This window comes from Dasypus novemcinctus, chromosome 7 (genome assembly GCF_030445035.2).
Source record: "Dasypus novemcinctus isolate mDasNov1 chromosome 7, mDasNov1.1.hap2, whole genome shotgun sequence".
In the NCBI taxonomy this organism is placed as follows: Eukaryota; Metazoa; Chordata; class Mammalia; order Cingulata; family Dasypodidae; genus Dasypus; species Dasypus novemcinctus.
In genome coordinates, this window is record NC_080679.1 from 28,282,051 (window position 1) to 28,304,114 (window position 22,064).

Here is a 22,064-nt window from a genome sequence, read left to right on the forward strand (position 1 = left end):
TGCTTTTGGAAATTTTGCTCTCAATTGTTCTAAGGGTTGATGTACAAATAATTGACATATAGTGGGGCTGTTCATCATACCTTGAGGCAACACACACCATTGATATCTTTGCACAGGTGCTTGATTATTTATAGAGGGTACTGAAAATGCAAACTTTTCTCTATCAGAGGGATGTAATGGAATGTTAAAAGAACAATCCTTTAAGTCTATAATAATTAAAGACCAATCTCTGGGAATCATAGAAGGTTGTGGGACCCCGGGTCTTCATGCACCCATAGGGCTCATAACCTTATTTATAGCTCTTAAATCAGTTAACTTTCTCCCCTTTCCTGATTTTTTCTGAATTACAAAGACAGGAGAATTCCAAGGACTTTTAGAAGGCTCAATATGTTTTTGAGGTAACTGTTCTTTCACAAGAAGATGAAGGGCATTAAGTTTTTCTATTGGAAGGGGCCATTGATCAACCCATACAGGTGTATTGGTGAGCCAAGTTATCGGCATCGGGTAGCCCTTCTGTTCAATGGCCCCTATGGTAAATTTTCTTGGCTGGAATTTTGTTGATTCGGGTCAAATCCAAGTCCCTTATGACCTCCCTTTTTTCTAGTATTGTATTGCATGTGCATATACAAAGTTTTTGCTTGTTCTGACAAAGTAGGAATGTGAATAAAAGCTCCCCATTGGCTAAGCAAATCACGTCCCCGTAAGTTAAGGCCTCCATCAGCAACATAAGGTTGCAAGGTAGATTTTTGTCCATCCGGACCCAACACATCAAATATAGTTGTACTTTGATATACGTCAGTCATTGTCCCAATTCCAGTAAACACAGTGGGTACTTTTTGCAATGTCCAAGATTGAGGCCAATAGCTCTTAGCAATAATAGATACATCCGCACCCGTATCTACCAATCTGAAGAACACTTTCACATTAATAGTAATAGTGGTTTCTGGTCTATCATCACCCACAAAAGTCTGCCAATAAATTTTATTTCCTGTTGATCCAAAACCCCCTTTTCTATTAAAAGGAAGGGTGGGCGGTTTATAGTACGGGAGCAACAATAATTGAGCAATCCTTTGTCCCTTAATCTGAACTTGGCTTACAGATTGCACCATAACCTTTATTTCTTCTTTACAATCATTATCAATGATTCCAATCTGTACTAACAGTCCCTTCATAGTCCCGCTACTTCTTCCTATTATAAGACCAACAGTCGCAGGAGGCAAAGGTCCTCTTACTCCAGTAGATATAGTTTGCATACCCATTCCTCGTGATATAAGCTTAGTTTCCGTAGAAGGAAGATCTACTGCAGCACTGCCTCTAGTAGCAACTCTTAATTCGGAAATTGGGATGCATGTTGCTGGCCATTGCTGACCGGGTATTGTTTGGCCAGGCCCATGTTGTTTTTCTGATGGCCCTGAGGTAGGGCCGCACTGCGGTTTCCCGACCCGACTGGAGTTCCATTTTTATGAAATTTAGATTTACACTCATTAGCCCAATGATAACCTTTCTTACACACAAGACATATTTTAGAGGGATTTTGTTGTCCTCTACCTTGAGAGGAACGAGCCAGGTAAGATTGACATTCTTTCTGAGAGTGACCAGGTTTCCCGCATTTGAAACAATTTCCTTTCTTTTTCCCTTCCTTCATATTACCTTTAAAGGCTGCCGCCAAGGCCGCCATCTGGGGGGTTGTTGAGCCAATATCCTGACAGGCTTTAATAGAATCTTGAAGGGATCCTCCTGCTGCCTTTACAGGTCGAATTGCTTTTTTACATTCACTGTTTGCTTGATCAAACGCAAGCGTTAATAAAATTAACTCCCTTGCTTCTGGAACCTCACTCGTTTTCATCAAAATATCAGTTAACCGAGCTACAAATTCCACATATGGTTCATTAACTCCTTGAATTAATTTAGCAAAAGATTCCATAGGTTTACCTGGTGCACAAATTCTTTTCCAGGCCGCCAAACATGAATTGTGTACGTGATCATCATATTGAAGCTGCCTTTGAATACCAGACCAGGCACCAGTACCTAATAATTGCTCAGCAGAAATAAGAAGAGGAGGATTTTGCACAGCATTACGCTGCACAATCATATTGGCTTCATCTGTCCCCCAGGTTTTAAATTGCAAAAACTCAGCTGGATTCAAAACAGTTCTAGCCAGCATATCCCAATCCCAAGGGATAAGTTGATCCGCTTGAGCCATTCCCTGTACCAGTCCAAAAGTATAAGGACTGTTAGTCCCAGATTGTGCACAAGCTTGTTTAAGCTCCTTTAAAATTTTGAATGGCCAAGGTTCATGACAGAAATCAGCTCCTCCTTGAGGATTATTAGCATCTGGGGGAATCTGCTGAATAGTTACTGGAAAAGCTGTCAACAACTGCATGGCTTCAGGATCCCCCTGTCAGGATCCCTGCAGCAAACAACGCATTAAAGGAGTTGTAGGAACTGGATTAGGTACAAATATACCTTGAGTATATGGTCCGGTATCAATAGCATCAGTAAATATTCTGGTGCTGTAGGCATAGTGACCGGTGGAGCCATAGGAGCAACGTTACACAAATTAGGGTAAATGCTAGCTTTAGAAATATTCAATTTAGACATCTGTTTAGGCAGGAAGAGATTCGTTTCCTTCTCATCGGGAGGCTCATCCTCATCCTTGTCCTCTATTTCCTCCCTGTCCTCACTCTGATGGCCCGTGTCTTGAGGTTCTCTAGAAAAAATGGTAATTTCTTCCTCCTCTGCTTCAGACTGCAGCACATCTAAGGCTGCTGCAATCTGTTGCCCTAAAGCCCATACTGACAGTGGTATAGTTTCTCCTTTTTGGTATGCTCTACTTAGCGCCTTCATTACCTGTTTCCTCTGTTTAAGATTTAAAACATTCTTTCCTTGTGGCTGAAACCGGTAACAGTGTTTTTGTACTAGAGCAAAAAGTTCAAGTAAACGAGCAGTTTTTATTGAGACTCCGACAGTATTTAAAAGAGTTTTTAGTACCTGTGAATATTCTTCCAGACATCCTGGTTGATTACCCATACCCTGATGCTAGTGGAAAACAAAATTAATTAAGGTTCTTACCACTGTATTGTCAGACTCGAGTCACCTTTTGCTGGACACCTCAACCTTTCAGGAAGGTTTTCAGTTTCCGCGTTCCCAACACTGCCATGGAAGAATTTCTGTTGCAGTCATTGCTTCAGGCCCCATGTTAGGTGCCGGATGTTGGAGTCACGGACCAGAAGGGTATCGGGAATGAAAGACAAAGAGAGATTGGGATAAGGGGATCTGAGAGCATTGAAGCCTCAAGCTCATCAGACATATTTATTGGTCTCAGGGTCTTCTTTATATACCCCAACCGATCGTGAGAAGCAGGAACTATTTTAGATAACTATTACCATTATATCATTCTTAATAATGCAGTGGATTAGATAGTAACCAAAGCTCACAATGTTCTATTATGTTATTGAAACAAATATACTCATTAATCTTATTGCCCAGGTCGTTCCGTACTAGCAAGTCCTGGTTCCGCCAGAATGTTACATCTCCCTGAGAGATTCATGACCTGCACATATACCTCTGGGGACAGCATGACCCTGTGGTCAAGGAAGTAACTTGCTATTATGGAAACAACATGCCTTTGTTTCCCACAATGTGGGCCAGCTTGCCCTCACCAGGAGGCCCTGGGCATCGAACCCTGGACTTCCTATATGGTAGACAGGAGCCTAATTGGTTGAGCCATATCTGTTTCCCTTACCATAATTTTTAAAATATATTTTCACTAGGTTAAAATGTCTAGATTCACAGTTTTTTGTTTTTTTAGTACTTTAAAGAAGTTGTTCCACTGCCTTGTTTTGGAAAAGAATCTGCTGCTATCCTTATCACACTTATCTTTTCTGTTCTATCCTTACTGCATTTTTCTCTGGAAGCATTTAAGAGTTTTTCTTTATCGCAAGTTTATGTAATTTATCATCAGTGTCATTTTTGGGTCGGTTTCTATTAATTGTCCTTTCTCCTCATTATGGGTTGTATTTTCCTTCTCCTTTAATGACTGGTCATTTTTTTATTGGATTTGAATTTTACCTTGTTGGATGCTGTGTATTTTATATTCTTCAAAATATTTTTGAGTTTTGTTCTGGGAGGCAGTTCAGTTGCTTGGAAACAATTTGATCATTTAAAAGAGGGTTGCTCTGAAGATGTTGGGTGTTGACCTGTGCAGCCTTTAATCTAGAGCTAATTTTGCCTTACTACGGAGGCCATACCCTTCTTAGCACTCGGCCCACTATGTTGGGTGAAAGGTTTTTCCTGGTGGAAATGCTAACTAGTCCCAATGCTGAGTGAATGCCACAGTTTGTTCCCTTTGCTCATTTTGGGTGGTTCTTTGCCCAGCCTTGGGTAATTTCCTTACTTATATGTACTGAACAATACTCTTGTGAGGATTGGACCCTCTGTGTGTATCTTTTCTCTCTCTGTGTTTCCCCTGTGTTATCTAGCTGCCTGGGCTTCTAGACTCCCAGTTTTGTCTGTTCTACCCAGGACGGCTGCAGGTCTCTGACAGGGCATGTCTTCTCTGTCTGCTGCAGCCTGGAACGTTGCTCCAGGCTGCCATCTGGGGGCCACTATAGGACTCACATTGTTTGATTCCACTTGCTCAGAGACCACTGTCCTACCTGATGTCTGCTGCCAGAAAACCATTGTTTCATGTATTTCATCCAATTTTTAATTGTTTCAGTGTTGGAGGGTAAATCCAGTTCCAGCACCTCCATCTTATCCAGAAGCAGAAGTCGTAATCTTTTTTAAAGGAACATAGGAAATATTTTCTAAATGTTCTTGGAATTTGGACGACTACTAAAAATCTCTTTATTTGTTCTTTGTTTTCCCCTCAGGATGTAACGTAGTCATTGCATCCCGTAAACTTGATCGATTAGAATCTGCCGCAGGTGAATTGAGGGCCAGCCTACCTTCCAGCAGCCAGGTTCAAGTTACTCCGATGAAATGCAACATCCGTAAAGAAGAGGAGGTAATGCACATATAGGTGCATCATTCATTCATTCAGTTTAATTTACAGTAATGATTTCTAAAAAGACTACCTTCTCCTATAGTAGCTGCCTTAGGTGAGGTTCACCAAAAGAAGGAAACGCTTATACAAAAGATGGAGGGAAGTGGCTGTGGCTCAATCGATTGGGCTCCCATCTACCATATGGGAGGTCCTGGGTTTGCATCCCAGGGCCTCCTTGTGAAGGCAAGCTGGCCCGTGCCTGCAGAGAGGTGGTGCAGCAAGATGTTGCAACAAAGGGAGACAAACAGACACAGAGGAACATGCAGCGAATGGAAACAGCAGACACCAAGCAATCTACGGAGGGGATATAAATAAATAAATAAATAATAAATCTTAAAAAAAAAGATTTATTGAGATACTGACTTCAGGAGAAGGGAAGGAAGAGAAGCTGGATAGGGAAGCTAAGGAAGGATGTGGTTTCGGCTAGTGCCTACCTTTTGTGCCTTTTCAAAGCCCTGTTATTTCTTAATGTTGACTTTAACCTGACTTCATCACTATGTATTATACTGAGCTAGTAGTTTAAAAATTAAAATAAATGAGGCCTACCCACTTAATGGTTGGATCCAGGCCCTTTGATAGATCTTGTCAAACAATTACAGATTTAGTTGTTTTTTGTGTTTTTTTTTTAAAAGATTTATTTTATTTATTTCTCCCCACCCCCTTGCTGTTTACACTTGCTGTGTCTGTTTGTTGTGTGCTGGTCTTCTTATAGGAGACACCAGAAACTGAACCCAGGACCTCCATGTGTTACGCGGGAGCTTAATTGCTAGAGCCACATCCGCTTCCCTAGAATTAGTTTTGTGACCTTGGGTATTAGATACTGGTAAGTTATTCATTGGGATAGGATTTCTCAGGTTTATTCTCTGCTGACTTCATGCCCATTGGTTGTGGTACACAGAGTTTCTGCGGATTGTGTAAGACTGTTCTTTCCCTTAGAGCATGCACTCTGTCCAAATAGCAAGTTAGGTTATTAACGAGTTTACTTTTAATGTTTTTCTTTAGGTGAATAATTTGATCAAATCTACCTTAGATCTTCATGGTAAGATCGATTTCTTGGTAAACAGTGGAGGAGGCCAGTTCCTGAGTCCTACTGCACTCATCACTTCAAAAGGATGTAATGCTGTGATTGAAACCAACTTGACGGGTACCTTCCACATGTGCAAAGCAGGCAAGTGTGATCAATGACACAAAATCAAAATATTTTTATTTAGAGATCATAGAGAGCCCTGAAAGAGAAATTGTTAAGGAATGAGAAGCCTCCTGTCATCAATACTCACTGCCCTGATAGTCTTACACAGCCTATAGGAGTATAAGCTGGCTCATTTCTGTATAGTAATTTGGTAATGTTCATAACATTGGGAATATTCTTTGATCTTATTGTTTTATTTCTAGGAATTTTTCATGAGAAAATTATTAAGGATCTATACAAGGATTAAACTACAAAGTTGTTTTTAAAATTAGAGAAACCTCTCACAGTTACTTTGTTTTTAAAAACAACCTGTTAATTTGTTTTAATGACTGATTTGTCAATTCAGTCATGTCTTCAAGGAGAATACCAGAGACAGAGTACCCAGACTTTCTAACAACTAACTAGCTCATATGTATAGTCTTTGGATTAAAGGTTACATTTCATAGGGGGTAATAGTAAAATCCTGAAGTTGAATATCTTAGGGTTCCTTATAATCTCTCCAAGGCATTTTTTTTTTTTTTTAGTAATTTTGTCTGTTTGTTTTTTGAGGTACCAGGACTGGGGCTTGAACCCAAGACCTTGTATGTGGGAAGCCGGTGCTCAGCTGAGCCACGTCTACTCCCCTGAGTTGGTTTTTTCATTTGTTTGCTTGCTGTTTGTTTTTTTGGTTTTTGTTTTGTTTGTTTTCAGGAGGCACTGGGAACCGAACCTTTGGGAAGCAGGCACTTAACTGCTTGAACCACAGCCACTGCCCTCAAGGCATTTTTTTATGATAAGTTGTAAAACAAGTATAACTGATCCAAACATGAATGAGGCTCACTCCAACATGGATTAGGCTTTAATTCTTAGTATCTGTCAAAGGTTTTACAAACTTTCCCAGATTTCATCATTATCTAACTAGCAGCATAAAGCTCTGAATTAAAAATGAGAACTTACATAAGATAGAAATTTATTTCTCTCTCACATAAAAATTTGAGGAAGGTAGTCTGTGGATAGTATGGTTGTTTTATAAACAATAGGGACTGAGGATTCTTATTGCCCTACTATTCTTGACATGTGGATTCCGTCTCAGGGCCCAAGGTGATGATTGCTCTCATATATAAGTTTCTGTGAAATTTACGTAAACTGCTGGTGATACTGTGATGTAATATAGATTATATTGGACCACTGAGGATCAGATCAGGCTACCTCGCCCAAGATGACAGAGACCCATCTTCTAAATCCTTATCTACTATCCATTATATCATGCTGCCTCAAAACCCATTAAGCATCACAACTTTCAGACTTTGTAAAAGAACTCCCAGTCCATTTTTGGACATAGGAGATTTGTTCTTTAATTTTCGCATTAAGAAACTCCAGCATTCTAGTTTTCTCCAAATCATTTGATTTTGCAGTTGCTGTGATCTCTCATGTTGGTAGTTGCTAGGAAATTTTCTTCTGATACATGCCTTTTTCATTCTTCTTCATTTGCTTTTGGTGGCTGTATGATCTCTTTCATGATTATCTCAGTGTCTTGAAGAAATATGCCCATCTGAGCCCTGGAAAAGTATGATTGATGAGACACAAACATGATTACAGAGTTATAAAATGTTGGGTGGTGTTTAACCAGAAGCAAGAAGTCTGTGAAGGGTGGTTTAAGAAAATTGGCATTCTCCTTTTTTTCGCTAGTATCTCATGGTTTGATGAATATTTTAATACTTGTTATGATAAATAGTCCTTTACTCTTTTTCATTTCCTAGGCTATTCATAATCATTTATTCTTCAGATGAACTTTATATTCAAGTTTCTTCTTCAAAAGTCCTTGGGTAATTAGATTGGAATTGCGATGTTAGATTTAAAAAAAATTATATTTTAATATCTTCTTTTCTAGAGGTTTTATTATCTGTTCTCTGTCATGTATTATGAATTGGGAAGAACTTAGTGAAAAACATTTAAATAATAATGGGAAGGGGAGCGAATGTAGCTCAGTGATGGAGTGCCTGCTTCCCACGTAGGAGGTCCTGAATTCAACCCCTAGCACCTCCTTAACTACTACTACTACTACTACTACTACTACTACTACTACTGCTAATGATAATAATAATGGGAAGGCACTCTGATTTTTGCTTAAGTTTCTTTTTTTTACAACTCCATATAAAATGTAAACAACCCAATTAAAAAACAGGCAGAAGATTTGAATAGCCTATTCACCAAAGAAGTTATTCAAGTGGCCAGTAAGCACATGAGAAGATGTTGAACGTCAATAGTCATTAGGAAAATACAAATCAAAACCCCAACGAGATACCAATTCACCACTATGTGCCGGGTAAGTCACAGACCCATACTCAGCAGTCATCTGCCAGCCCTCCCCTATCCCCCACCTCTTCTGTTGTACCAGGATGTTTCAGTCTGTTTCCATTCCACAACCTGGGGTGATGTTAGGTGTAATGAAAAAACCTGATCAGACCTTAAATCCAGAAACTGGGAGCAAGCAGGCCTGGATGCTTAACGGGGCAGGAAATTCTCAGTGGTGGGACCCCCTCACCTGGGGTAGATAAATACCCCAGCATAAACTTATGTCTCGTCTCCAACACAAAGTGGGATGTGCAGAGCTGCCACCCACCGACCCTGACCCGAGCAGTTGGCCTCCCTGGGAGACTGGCCACAATAGGAACTCTACTCCTGCTCTTTTGGACACTTTATGCTATGGAAGTAATAAGACAGTCATTTGCTGAAAATTTCTGTTGTGTCTGAGCCTGTGTTCCCACAGTGTACCATATAGCAGCTCTTTCTTTTAGCCCCAAAGCTGGGCCTTTGGGGATAACCAGGGCTACAGAGAGAAAAAAAACCTTTTAACACAAGGGTTAGGCAGAACTTACATTTATTATGTCTGCAGACAGGAGCCAATGTCGGTCTAAAGCGACTCAAACCTGACCCTGTGCTGCAGTTTTACTCTTGCTTAAATACATAAGTTGCTACTTAGCATTTGCTTTGATTATTATACATTAGCTTTTATGCATGTGGATGAACACACACAGCTGGTTATATAATTATATGATTAGTGTGTTCAGGAAATCACGCTTGCACGTACATTGCCTGATCAAAAAAAAGGGGTGGATAATCCACCCCTGGGTGGGAATTTTACTATTATTAATTAAGCAAGTTGAAGTGCAGACAGCAAGGGGCTTCTTCTTCGCAGGTCCAGCCAACCGGTTGAAGCTGGTTTCATACTTCATTGCTGCAATAGGATGTTCTTGACCACCAAAAGTGGAATTTGGCACCGAGAGAGGATTGCATCTCATTACCTTCTAATTTACATATAATTCATTCCTTTGTATCCTAGCAAGAGGGAGAGAAACAAGTTACTTTTAGGTACATCCATCATTTCCACACCACTAGAATACTCATAGTCAGAGGTACAGCAGTGGTATGGAGAAACTGGGACTTTCATACATTACTGGTAGGAATGGAAGATAGTATAGCCACTTTGGAAAACAGTTTGGCAGTTTCTTAAAAAGTTAAACATCAGACTTACCATGTGACTCTACATTTCCATTCCTGAGCATTTACCCATGAGAAATAAAAACATATCCAGACATAGAATTGTATGTGGCATTATTCCTAATAGCCAAAAAGTAGAAGCAATCCAAATGTTCATCAGCTGGTGAAGGGAAAAACAAAATAGTGCATATCTATACAGTGGAATACTATTCAGCAATAAAAAGAAACTTGCTACATGTTACAACATGGATGAACCATGAGAACATTATGGTAAGTGAAAAAACCAGGAGGAAGAGAGTACATATTTGTATGATTCCATTTATACAAAATGTCCAGAAAAGGTCAATTTCTAGAAACAGAAAGTAGATGAGTGTTTTCCTGATTCTATGGGTGGGCTACAGATGGGCTGAAGGGAACTTTTGGAGGTGATGGAAATGCTTTAAACTGGATCGTGGTAAGCGTTGCACAACTCTGTATATTTATTAAGAATACTTATTGTATACTTACAGCAGTTGAATTTTATAACATGTAAGTTATATCTCAATACATCTTTTTATTAAAAAATGTAAAAGAAATTGTTTATTTTTTTATTTTTATTTTTTAAAAAAGATTTATTTATTTATTTAATTACCCCCCTCCCCCGGTTGTCTGTTCTCTGTGTCTATTTGCTGCATCTTGTTTCTTTGTCCGCTTCTGTTGTCATCAGTGGCACAGGAAGTGTGGGCGGCGCCATTCCTGGGCAGGCTGCACTTCCTTTCGCGCTGGGCGGCTCTCCTTACCGGCGCACTCCTTGCGCGTGGGGCTCCCCTATGCGGGGGACACCCCTGCATGGCAGGGCACTCCCTTCACGCATCATGACTGCGCATGGGCCAACTCCACACCAGTCAAGGAGGCCCAGGGTTTGAACCGTGGACCTCCCATGTGGTAGACGGACGCCCCAACCACTGGGCCAAGTCCGTTTCCCAGAAATTTTTTAGTGAAACAACTATATTTACATAATGAAATATTTGGCAGTCGAAGTGAATGAATTACGTCAATATACAATACTGTGGATGATTCAGCAATATAACATTAAGTGAAAAAATGATATACCCAAAGATTACAAGTACAATGATACCTTTTTATACATTTTTTCCAAACCAAAAATAAATAATATAGTGTTCAGGAGTATAGATGTAAGTAGGAGATAAACATGGGGTTTCAGATAATGGTTGCCCTGGGTTGGAGAAGGCAAGGGGATAGAGTGGCAGCTAGTCAAGACAGATTTTTCTCAGGATAGTGACAGAAGTGCAGTATAATGAGTGGAAACATGCCAGGCGTCCGGGGGCTTAGCCTTAGATTGGTCTGGCACACTGAAACTTCTACCTATTCTATAGCCTGAAATATTTTACATAGCCAAATCCAAAGCCAAGGGGCGGAGGAAAACACTTGCACTCTTTGGAGGGAGAATCTCACCGAGAACTCAACCCCAGCGTTTCAGGTGACCACGTGGTGGCCTTGGAAACAGCTGGGACTCGAAGATTTTCCTGTTCCTCCAGCGTGACCCTGGGTAGCGCAGCAGAGCGGTGGGAAGGATAGCATATGCACGGGGAGCGGCCCGTGTTCCAGAAAGGTTCCCAGCCCCTTTCAGACTTCCTGAGCAGCTGAAGACTGATGAGGACAACAGAAGAACAGGCACCCGGGGCCTGGGAAGTTAGGACCCTGCGTCCTCCATGGCCTTCGCGAAGCAAGGAAAATGTACCCTCACATGGGAACTCGGTGACCAGCTGCCTAAAGTACATTTTAAAAAATATCAGATGGGTAATGTGTAAGAATGGGATCAGAGAAGGGTCAGTGCACTATTTAATATGATTGCCCTTTGTCTATATCCTACAGTTTACAACTCCTGGATGAAAGATAATGGAGGAGCTATTGTCAATATTACTATGGTTTGTAAGAATGGATTTCCAAGAGCTGCGTAAGCATTTTTATATTTCTTACTCAGTCTTGGGTTTCGCCCTGTGGATGGGGAGAGGTAGAGTAGGGAAAATCCCTTAAATCAAGATCACCAATCATTTTAATGAGTTATCTCAAAACTTAGCATTTTCTTTAATTGGAACTTTTAAAAAAATGTACTTTTAAAACATTCCCATTCAGGTTAGGGTTGCCAGGTGTACCAAGAAGAAGAAAAAAATAGATCTCTGCTTAAATAATTTTTTAGGATAAGACTGTCCCAAATATTGCATGGGGCATAGTTACGCTAAAAATTATTCATTGTTTGTCTGCAATTCAAATTTAACCAGATGTTAAGTTTAGCTGTATTTTATCTGGCAACCCTAATCCAGATGTTACTAGTCTACTCTGGCTGTCAATGTCTGGGGACAGCTTATTTTTTTTAGGTAGAGATTTGAAATTAACCGTGTGCTACTTTAGATTTGAGTAGCATGAATGTACCTATTCATTTTTAGACAGGACCTCTATCTAAACTGTTACTCCTAATAGATTACTCACAAGTTTTTTTCCCAAAAGTTTCTAATGTGTTACACTTCTAATAACCACACTAACACAGAGTGTGCTTCCTCTAAGCAAATTCCACTACCCTATTCACTTTCTGTATTATTCAAGATTCTTTGAGTTATGTGGGATAGAATGAAAATTCAAACTGGTGGGAGGGACGTAGCTCAGTGGTTGAATGCCTGCTTCCTATGCATGTTGTCCTGGGTTCAATCTCCGGTACCTCCTTAAAACATAATAAAGTAAAATAAAAGTCAAGCAGGCTTAAGTAAAAATCCAGGGCAGTGGTTCTCAAAGTGTGGTCCCTGGACCAGCAGCAAGAACATCACCTGGGAACTTGTTACAAGTGCACATTCTCTGGCCCTACTCCAAATCTCCAGCATCAGAAACTCTGGGCAAGGGTGATGTTTGCAAGACCTCCGGGTGATGCTGATGTATCCTGAACCACTGATGTGGTGAGGAATCTGCCTCCTTTTGGTTTTGCTCTCCTTGGGCTCACCTTCATTCTCAGGTGTGCTCACTCCTGTGGCAACGAAAGATTCCTAGCATTTGCCAGAGGTCAGTACTCTAGTCTTTCATCAGCTCTCCAGTGCAAGAGTGTTTCTCAAATAGTGCCAACAAAAATAATAATATAACAACAGCAACACCAACACTAATACCAACAAAAGGACCCCTAGAAAACTGGGCCCCCAGGAGGTTTTAATCACTCACAAGGGGAAACACACAGATTTCATCAATTCATCAATTATACTTTAAGTGTTTCTGCTTGATACAGGCTCTAGGGGTGGTTTCTGCTCCCAGGAAGCTGTGATTCTCTGTATCAGCCTGTCTTTCCAGTTTTCAGGTTGATGGTTGGCCCTGGAACCTCCATTCTCTTGTGGATTGAAAAAGAATTGTTGATTTTCAGTTTTTACTTTTTCCTTGTGAGGATTTTGGAATGGTGACTTGTAAGTTCTTTACAAGTTAGACCAGAAACTGGAAGTCAATATTCCTTTTTATTGCACCAATATGTATTAAGACTTCTGCTTCAGGTCAAGATGGAGTAACAGGGACAAAATTCGACCTTTTACCAGAAACAACTATAAAACAGGACAAAAGATATGAAACAATGGTACTCAAGATATTGGGCATCAGGCAATGAAATACAGTGATCACTGGAAAGCAGGAAACAAATGAAGTTAGCCCTATGAATACCCCAACTAATTGCCTGGAGGAGTTTCCAGATTGTGACTGGAGTGTGTAGGAGAACTGAGGCAGAGACTGGAAGTCTCCCTGAGAGGAGAGAAAGAACTGGGAGGTCCAAGAAACCAAGGGAACTAAAGTTTGCAGGACACAGTACCAGATAGGAGAGAGCTTTAATGAGGAGAAACCTCGAGCTCTACAGAGGGTCCCCCTCCAGTATTGAGTTGAATACTCATCATTGCATGTGTGACTAAACTAACCTGAGCCTTAGGAAAGAACCACCTGAAAGGATTAGAGGGAACAAGTCCCAACATACGCACAGGACCTGGAATAGTGCATATTCCCAACGGCCAGCTAGAACAACTTATAACTGAATAACAGACCAGAAAGCCTAAAATGTGTCTTGCCTCAGTAGTGAGGAAAAATATTCCTAGACTAAAAGCAGTCCTGGTTCCTCTAAACAGGGATTAAAGGCAAGGCATTAGAGGATCACTTATTTTCCAAGTGACATAACAACATCTCAGAACAAAGCTCAAGAATATTTATATGAATATAAAAATACCCAGCATCCAACAAGGGAAAATTCATTATGTCTGGTATCCAATAAAAAATTACCAGGTATGCAAAGAAGTAGGAAAATGCACCTCATGATAATGAGGGAAATGACATAGATGATAAAATTAGTAGACAAGAACCTTAAAACAGTTATTATGACTGTATTCTCTATATTGAAGAAGCTAGAGAGGGAAACGGCTGTGGCTCCAGCAGGTGGGTGCCTGTCTACAGCATGGGAGGTCCTGGGTTCAGTTCCTGTTGCCTCCTAAAGAAGACAAGCACGACAGCTGATGCAATGGGCTGGCATGGTGAGCTGAGGCAACAAGATGATGCAACAAAGAATAACCATGAGGAAACACAATGAGAAACACAGTAAGCAGGAGCAGAGGTGGCTCAAGCCATTGGATACCTCCCTTCCACATGGGAGGTCCTGGGTTCGGTTCCTCGTGCTTCCTAAAAAGAGGAACATACAACAAACAGACATAGAGAGCAGACAGCAAGCACAAAACAACAAGGGGTAGGAGAAATAAATGAAATAAGTTTTTTTTTTCCCAAAAAGCTAGAGAAAAGAAGGAATATGCTAAATGGACATATGGGGGAAAGGGACTTGGCCCAGTAGTTAGGGCATCCGTCTACCACGTGGGAGGTCCACGGTTCAAACCCCGGGCCTCCTTGACCTGTGTGGAGCTGGCCCACACGCAGTGCTGATGTGTGCAAGGAGTGCCCTGCCACGCAGGGGTGTCCCCCGTGTAGGGGAGCCCCATGTGCAAGGAGTGCACCCCGTAAGGAGAGCCGCCCAGTGCAAAAGGAAGTGCAGCCTGCCCAGGAATGGTGCCGCCCACACTTCCTGTGCCGCTGACGATAACAGAAGTGGACAAGGAAACAAGACGCAGCAAATAGACACAGAACAGACAACCGGGGGAGCGGGGGAGGGGGGAGGGAATTAAATAAATAATAAATCTTTAAAAAATAATAATAAAAAAAAATGGACACGTGGAAGGTGTAAAAAATAATCTAAATTAAATTTATAGAGGTGAAAACTATGATATCTGGTCTGAAAAATACACTGGATTCACTGGATAGCGTTAATGGCAAATTAGACACATCAGAAGGAAAGATTAGTGAACCCTAGAGACATAGCAATGGAAACTATCCAAAATGAAACAGAGAAAAAAAACTTAAAATGAACAGAGACTAGGTGAACTGTGAGAAAATTATAAGTGTAATTGAAATCCCTGAAGAAGAGGAGAAAGAGGAAGGGGAAACAAACCAACAAAAAGAGAAATCATGGCTGAAGTTTTTCTATTTTCAATGAAAACTATAAACCTCCTGATCCAAGGAAGCTCAACAAACCCCAAATAAAAGAAATATAAGGAAAACCATATCAAGTCACATTGTATCATACTCTTTATAAACACTGATAAGGAGAACATCTTAAAAGCAGCCAAAAGAAAAACACTTCCTATATAGAAGCAGATTTCTCATTGGATACAATGAAAATTAGAAGAGAGTGAAGCAATGTCTTTTAAGGTATCAACAAAACAACAACCCTGTCAACCCAGTTTTTTTTTCTCTATTGAAATATCTTTCAAAAACAAAGGTCAGGGAAGCAGATGTAGCTTAAGTAGTTGAGTGCCTGCTTCTAACGTTCGAGGTACCGCCTTAAAACAAAACAAATGATAAACCAGTTCTCATTGGATCGCAGATGTAGCTCAGTGGTTGAATGCCTTCTTCCCATGTACAAGGTCCTGGGTTCAATCACCGGTACCGCCTTGAAAAAAAAAAAAAAGACACACAAAGAACAGAGGTGAGACATTTTTTTCAAATGTACAAAATCTAAAAAATTCATCACCATCAGTTTTATTTTAAGGAAATCCGACAAAAATTTCTAAGTAATCTGTGTTCTCCCCACTGATTCCAAATGTGTTTGGAGGGAAATATCTTTTCCTAATTAATTTTGTAACTCAATTTTTCCACATTAAATTAGCTTATTCTTGGTGTTGAGGACCTTCTAATCAGAATTTTCTAAGCCATAGTATTGCTGTACCTTCTGCAAGAGACCCCATACAGATGCTGACCTAAATATTTTGAACCTGCTATCTGGAAATGTATTAAAATTTATTTAAATTTTGTTGTGTCTAGAAATGCTGTTGATATTATTTGTAGCTTGCTATATGAACTTCCTATCTCCTGTTACCCAGAACTGATTTTTAAAATAACCACACACTTGCAACTCTCAAAATTTGTTTGTTGTCCTCCATACTGAAAAGCTCTTAAAAATATTTGTCTTATCCACGTGGTGATTTGAGGGACCTCACATGGGCCTAAGCAATGTGAGATTTAATTTGGCCATCAGATAATTGTGAAGGACCCATTTATTTTCCCCCCATTGTTTAGGGAGAGACTCAACAAGACAAAGACTTATAATAAGAATGTGCTTGTGCAGTCTACCGAGTCATTCTTGTTTAAAATAACATGGTGATGAGAGAAATATTCAAAGCAAGCTGACTGTAAGGTTTATATTTTATCTTTAAAGTCATAGTGGAGCAGCAAGAGAAGGCGTTTACAACCTCACCAAATCCTTAGCTTTGGAGTGGGCCAACAATGGAATAAGGATCAATTGCATTGCCCCTGTAGGTAAACTATTTTATATGATTACTGTTGAAAAACTGTGCTTTTTAAAATTACATTTATATTCTTGATAGAGTTATTTGTTCTAAGCATATGTATTATACAAGCTTGATTTTACAAAATACATAAAATAAGAAAGTCTAATATGTGTTGCAGAAGTGTTCTTTGATTTACATCCAGATTGTCAAGACAGTTAAATTAAGCCAGTGATTCTCAATCTTACTTGTGTTTTAGAATATGTTTGAATTCTCTGTGAAACATTTAAAACTAGTGACATACGAACTTTACCCCAAACTGTGGGATCCAGGCATTTGCAATTTTTAAAGCTTCTAAGGAAATGTAATTGCATAATGAAGGTTGAGAACCACTGCTTTAAAGAGTGGATTTTCCCAGATTATTTTGGAAGTTCTTTGTATATCATTAATCCTTAACCAGGAAAGAGAGAAACTTAAAGTCAGAAAGATAAAGTGAAAGATCAACTAGAAATCAAAAGACAATTTCTCTGAAACATAATGTAAATGATAGAAAAAAGTCACAATATATTCAATTTCAAAAACTATCATTTTCATGAAATAAGGTGTTTTAGTTTGCTCATTGATAAAACAAATACCTTACAACGGGTTGGCTTAAACAGTGGCTCATGATTTTAAGGCTAGGAGAAGTCCAAATCAAGGCATCATCAAGGTGTTGCTTTATTCCCCAGAACTGGCATTCTGGGGCTGGATGCTGGCAATCCTTGGTCCTGGGTACTTCAGTCACATGGCAATGCACATGGTGACCTTTCCTGGCCTCCCCCTTCTATTCTGGGTTCTGTTGAATTTCGACTTTTTACTGCTTCCTCTGTCTGTAAAGGTAATTGGATTGTGAAGGTAATAGGATTAAGACCCATTCTGACTGAGTTGGGCCACACCTTAACTGAAGTAACCTCATCAAAGGTCCTATTTACAATGGCAATGATTAAGTTTGAGAACATGTTTTTCTGGGGTACAGAGCTCCACATACATACATAGTTTAAAAACATGTTTTCCTGGCGTGCATAACACATAAACTGTAAATTATTACATATTGACCATGTACTACAAGAGAGACATTAAATCTCTCAATCCTGCAAAACTCAGCTCAAATTACCCTTCCTCTGTGAAGTTTCCTGATCATTGCTAAGATAGTAATCATCCCTCCATCTGAAACTCTACAATATCTATGGATATTATCTATAGATCTATCTATATATTATCTCTCTCTATATTATCTGTGCTACTCAGTGGGAACTAAGTATGAACTAACTTGAAGTTGGAGGGAAATCTCATCTCTAACAAAACTGCAGGCTTCTTAAGCCCTAGAGATTTATCCCTTCATTTCTCCACAGTTGGCATTACTTTATCCATATTACATTCAAATATTTATAAGATAAATGAAGTATAGTTCCATTCATAATGTTGATACCTGGGAATACTAGACTCCAAAAGTGCATTTCATGAACACCTTTTATGGCATGTTAGTATCGTAAGTACAACACTAATTTATGTTTGTTCTCCAGAGATTTTTTTTAGGTTTAGTGTCTAAATCTTAATACTTCTGGAAGATTTCATCCTTTTTAAATAAAAGGCTATGACTATTTAATTGGAAGCCATCCTAGCTCCCCACTATCATTTGGAGTAATTAATACTACCCAATGTTCCTCATCTCACTTTCTTCTCCCCTCTTCCCCATAACCTCTGTTGTAGTTTAAGTCAATAACAAACAAAATATTCTGTGCATACACCTTGGAGTAGCTTTTGTGGCTTTATTATAAGCTCTTGAGAGCTAGTGAAAGATAACTAAATCTTAAACAGTCTATTTATATTGAATTCAAATGTTTTGTTTGTTATTTCACTGTTGATGAAAGCCAAGAAAATACTGTATTTTCTAAGACTCACATAGCCATTTCCCAGTCTCCTGTTCTAAAGCAGAGATGGCTAGTAGAAGATAACAGGTTCCCTGTCCTGTTTCCAGTAAGTGCCTCTCTGATCTACTCATAATTTTGCCCTTTAAGAACCAGGGCTTTTATGAAAAAATTCCAGGTCTTGGCTGGTTATTAAAGGGAAGATCACAAACTGAGCATTCAGATAATCAGTTTTGAGTAGTGGTTGACTATACATCTTTGACAATATTGAGGAAAATTAATATTAGTAATGTTAACTTTTCTGCTAAAATTAAGCCCCTTAAGTTTTGGTGTTGGTTGATAGGTTGTAGTCATAGCATCAGAATTAAAATTTTAATTTTATCTGCTTTATTTTGATTCTGTTTTCATTTCAAACATAGGGAGTAGTTTATTCCCAGACTGCTTTTGAGAACTACGGTGATGCGGCAAATAAAGTATTTGATTCGATGGTTGCGAAAATACCAGCTAAAAGACTTGGAGTTCCTGAGGAGGTATTGTATATTTGGCTTAGAATTACTTTGGAAATGTGCGATAGTTAATGTCCTTTTTTGTGTCATCTGATTGGCTAATAGAGATTTTTGCAGTGTCTTCAAACTATTTCCCCAGTGCATTCTGGCTGTTGGGAATATCCTGGTTACGTGGTGTTGTGTTTGTTTTTAATTTTGAAATACTTTCAAACTTATGGAACGTTACAAAAATAATACAAACCCCGTGCATATTCTTACACCTTAGATATCCAGACCCACCAATTTTAACATTTTACAGACTTCATCTGTCTGTTTACCTGCCTGTCTGCTTGTCGCCTTTCCTGTGTGCCTGTTTATCAACCCATTTTCTGAATACTTCAAGTGTAGCTTGTATGTATCATGCACCTTGAACACTTTATACTACCATGTATACTACCGTGTACATTTCCATTCACTTATGCAACCACTTTAAGTGTAGTTATCAAATTCAAGAAATTTAACATTTATATAAAGCATTATACTTTATATGCCAATTTTTTATATGCCCCAATAATATCCCTTTGAGGCTTTTCTCCTCTCTTGTTAGATCCCATCCAGCATCATGTAATCATGTATTGCATTTCATTGTCATAGCCTCTTTAGTAGTTATTCCTTCTTTTTTTTTTTTTAATTGTGGAAACATATATGCAACATAAATTTTGTTAGCACATTCACACCCAAGCATACCATTCAGTGGGATGAATCACCTTCACAATATTTTGGTATCCTTACCACCTTCCATTAACTTAAAACATTTCCATCTCCCCAAATAGAACACCTATACGTATTAAGGTTTAACTCCCCATTCTCACTGCCCCTCATTTCTGGCAATCTGTATTCTAATTTCTATGACCTTGCATATTCTCCAGTATTTTCTTTGTAATTACCAGGGGGCTTAAATTTAACACCCTAAGTCTATAACAGTCACATTGGCTCTGATACCAACTTAACTTCAATAGTATATGCAAACTATGCTCCTATACTCCTCCATCCCATCACCTTTATATAGTTCATGTCACAGATTACATGTTCATACATTTTGAGTTCAGAACCACTGATTTATCATTACATTTTCTACATTTGCATTTTAGAGTCTTTAGGAAGTAAAAAGTGAAGTTACGAATGAAAAAGTCTTTTGTATTGGCCTTTATATTTACTCACGTTGTTACCGACACTGGAGATCTTTATTCTTCATGGGGCTTTGATCTATTGTCTGTTGTCTTTTCCTTTCAACCTGCAGAACTCTCTTTAGCATCTCTCTTAGGGTCTGTCTAGTGGTGACAAACTCCTTCAGCTTTCTGTTCATCTGGGACTATCTTAATCTCTCCCTCGCTTTAAAAAAAAGTATTTATTGATTTATTATATTTACTTATTTTTAGGAGATATTGGGAATTGAACCTGGGACCTCGGACATGCAAAGTAGGCACTCACCCACTGATTTACACCCATTCCCCAATCCCTCATTTTTGAAAAACAGTTTTGCTAGATAAATAGTTTTTGGTTGGAAATTTTTCCTTTCAATACCTTAAACATATCATCTCCTTGTCTTCTTGCCTAACGATTTCTAGTGAGAAACTGGCACTTTTAATCTTATTGAAGCTCCCTTGTACATGACATATTGCTTCTGTCTTGTGGCTTTCAGAATTCTCCATCTTTGGCATTTGGCAGTTTCATGATAATATTCCACAGTGTGGGTCTATTGGGGTTTTCCTGTTTGGAGTTTGTTAATATCTTGGATGTATATATTCATGCCTGTCATCAAATTTGGGAAGTTTTCAGCCATTATTTCTTTGAATATTCTCTCTGCCCCTTTCTCTCTCTTTCTTCTGGATTCCCCCAATGCACATGTTGGCATGCGTGATGTTGTTGCACATGTTCCTCATGCTCTGTTCAAATTACTTCATTCCTCTTTCTGCTCCTCAGACAGAATGATTTCAATTGTCCTATCTTCAAGTTCATTGATTCTTTCTTCTGCCACCTCTAATCTGCTGTTAATGCTCTAAGGTATTTTAAAATTTTGTTAATGGTCTTCAGCTCTGTTTGGTCAACTTCTCATAATTTCCAACTCTCTATTGATATTCTCTTTGTACTTCCCTGTTGTTTTCCTGACTTGCTTTAGTTCCTTGTCCATATTTTCCTTTAGCTCTTTGACTATATTTAGGACCTTTTTTTTTTTTTTTCCCCCCAAAATCTTTGTCTAGTGAGTCTCAGGTCTGGTCTTCCTCATTGATGATTTCTAATGCTTTAATTTTCTCCTTTGCCTGGGCCATTGCTCACTATTTCTTCATATGTTTTGTAATCTTTTGTTAAAACCTACATATTTTGATATTTTAATCTGTTATCACTGGAATTTAGTCACTGAGGCATCTGTTCCTTAAGATTGTATCCAGCTAGTGCTCTGGCAGAGCTTTCTGGAATGCCAGGAGCTGAAAGAAAAAGAAAAAAAGAGAAAACCCCTTTCCCAGTCTTTACAGGTTGACCTGTACAAGTGCTGTACTTCAAGCTTATTTGTGCAGTAAGTTTAGAGAATAATTCCATGCAAAGGTATAGGGGCTCCCCTGATCCTTTGTGCAAGCATCTTGTCTTGGGTATGTAAAGATGACTCCCTATTCGCCTATTTACACAGTTATGAATGTCTCCTCTTCCCTGGGAAATAGTTTCCTCATGGTCCTGGGCATGTCACTGTTGTACAGGCAGCAATTTGTTGCTCTAGGCAGCCACTTTTCTGCTCTCCCACAGTGTTCTGTAGGTGCACTCTGTGAACTGCCTTCTACATGCAGGATGTTTTGGGGATGGTGAGTCTGTCAGGCCACCAGCAGACAGACTGGGCCAGAAATACATGTTCGCTCTGGAACCAGGACCAGGAATCTGCACCGGGAGTGTGCGCTGGCTCTGCACTAGGGCCAGTGTGAGAGGGACCAGCAGGGCTTTTACATAACCTTTCACTGATTCAGAGCTTGCCCTGTTACTATAGTCCTTTAACTGTTTTCTGGAGCATTGAGAAAGATGTTTTTGCCAGTTTTTCCTTGTTGTTCAAAGCTTCTGTGGAGGACTGGAGTC

At 39.4% G+C, this 22,064-nt stretch overlaps 1 protein-coding gene across 1 annotated transcript in view; it reads left to right on the forward strand.

The window, feature by feature from the left end:
* The window catches only part of LOC139439298 (peroxisomal trans-2-enoyl-CoA reductase-like), a 145,113-nt gene that overhangs the window by 109,562 nt on the left and 13,487 nt on the right, over positions 1-22,064 (forward strand). Inside the window, exons 3-6 of the mRNA XM_071216135.1 lie at positions 11,592-11,673; positions 15,652-15,753; positions 16,483-16,579; positions 18,879-18,989. Coding sequence (XP_071072236.1) covers positions 11,592-11,673; positions 15,652-15,753; positions 16,483-16,579; positions 18,879-18,989 — 392 coding nt within the window. The remainder of the gene's footprint in view (positions 1-11,591; positions 11,674-15,651; positions 15,754-16,482; positions 16,580-18,878; positions 18,990-22,064) is intronic.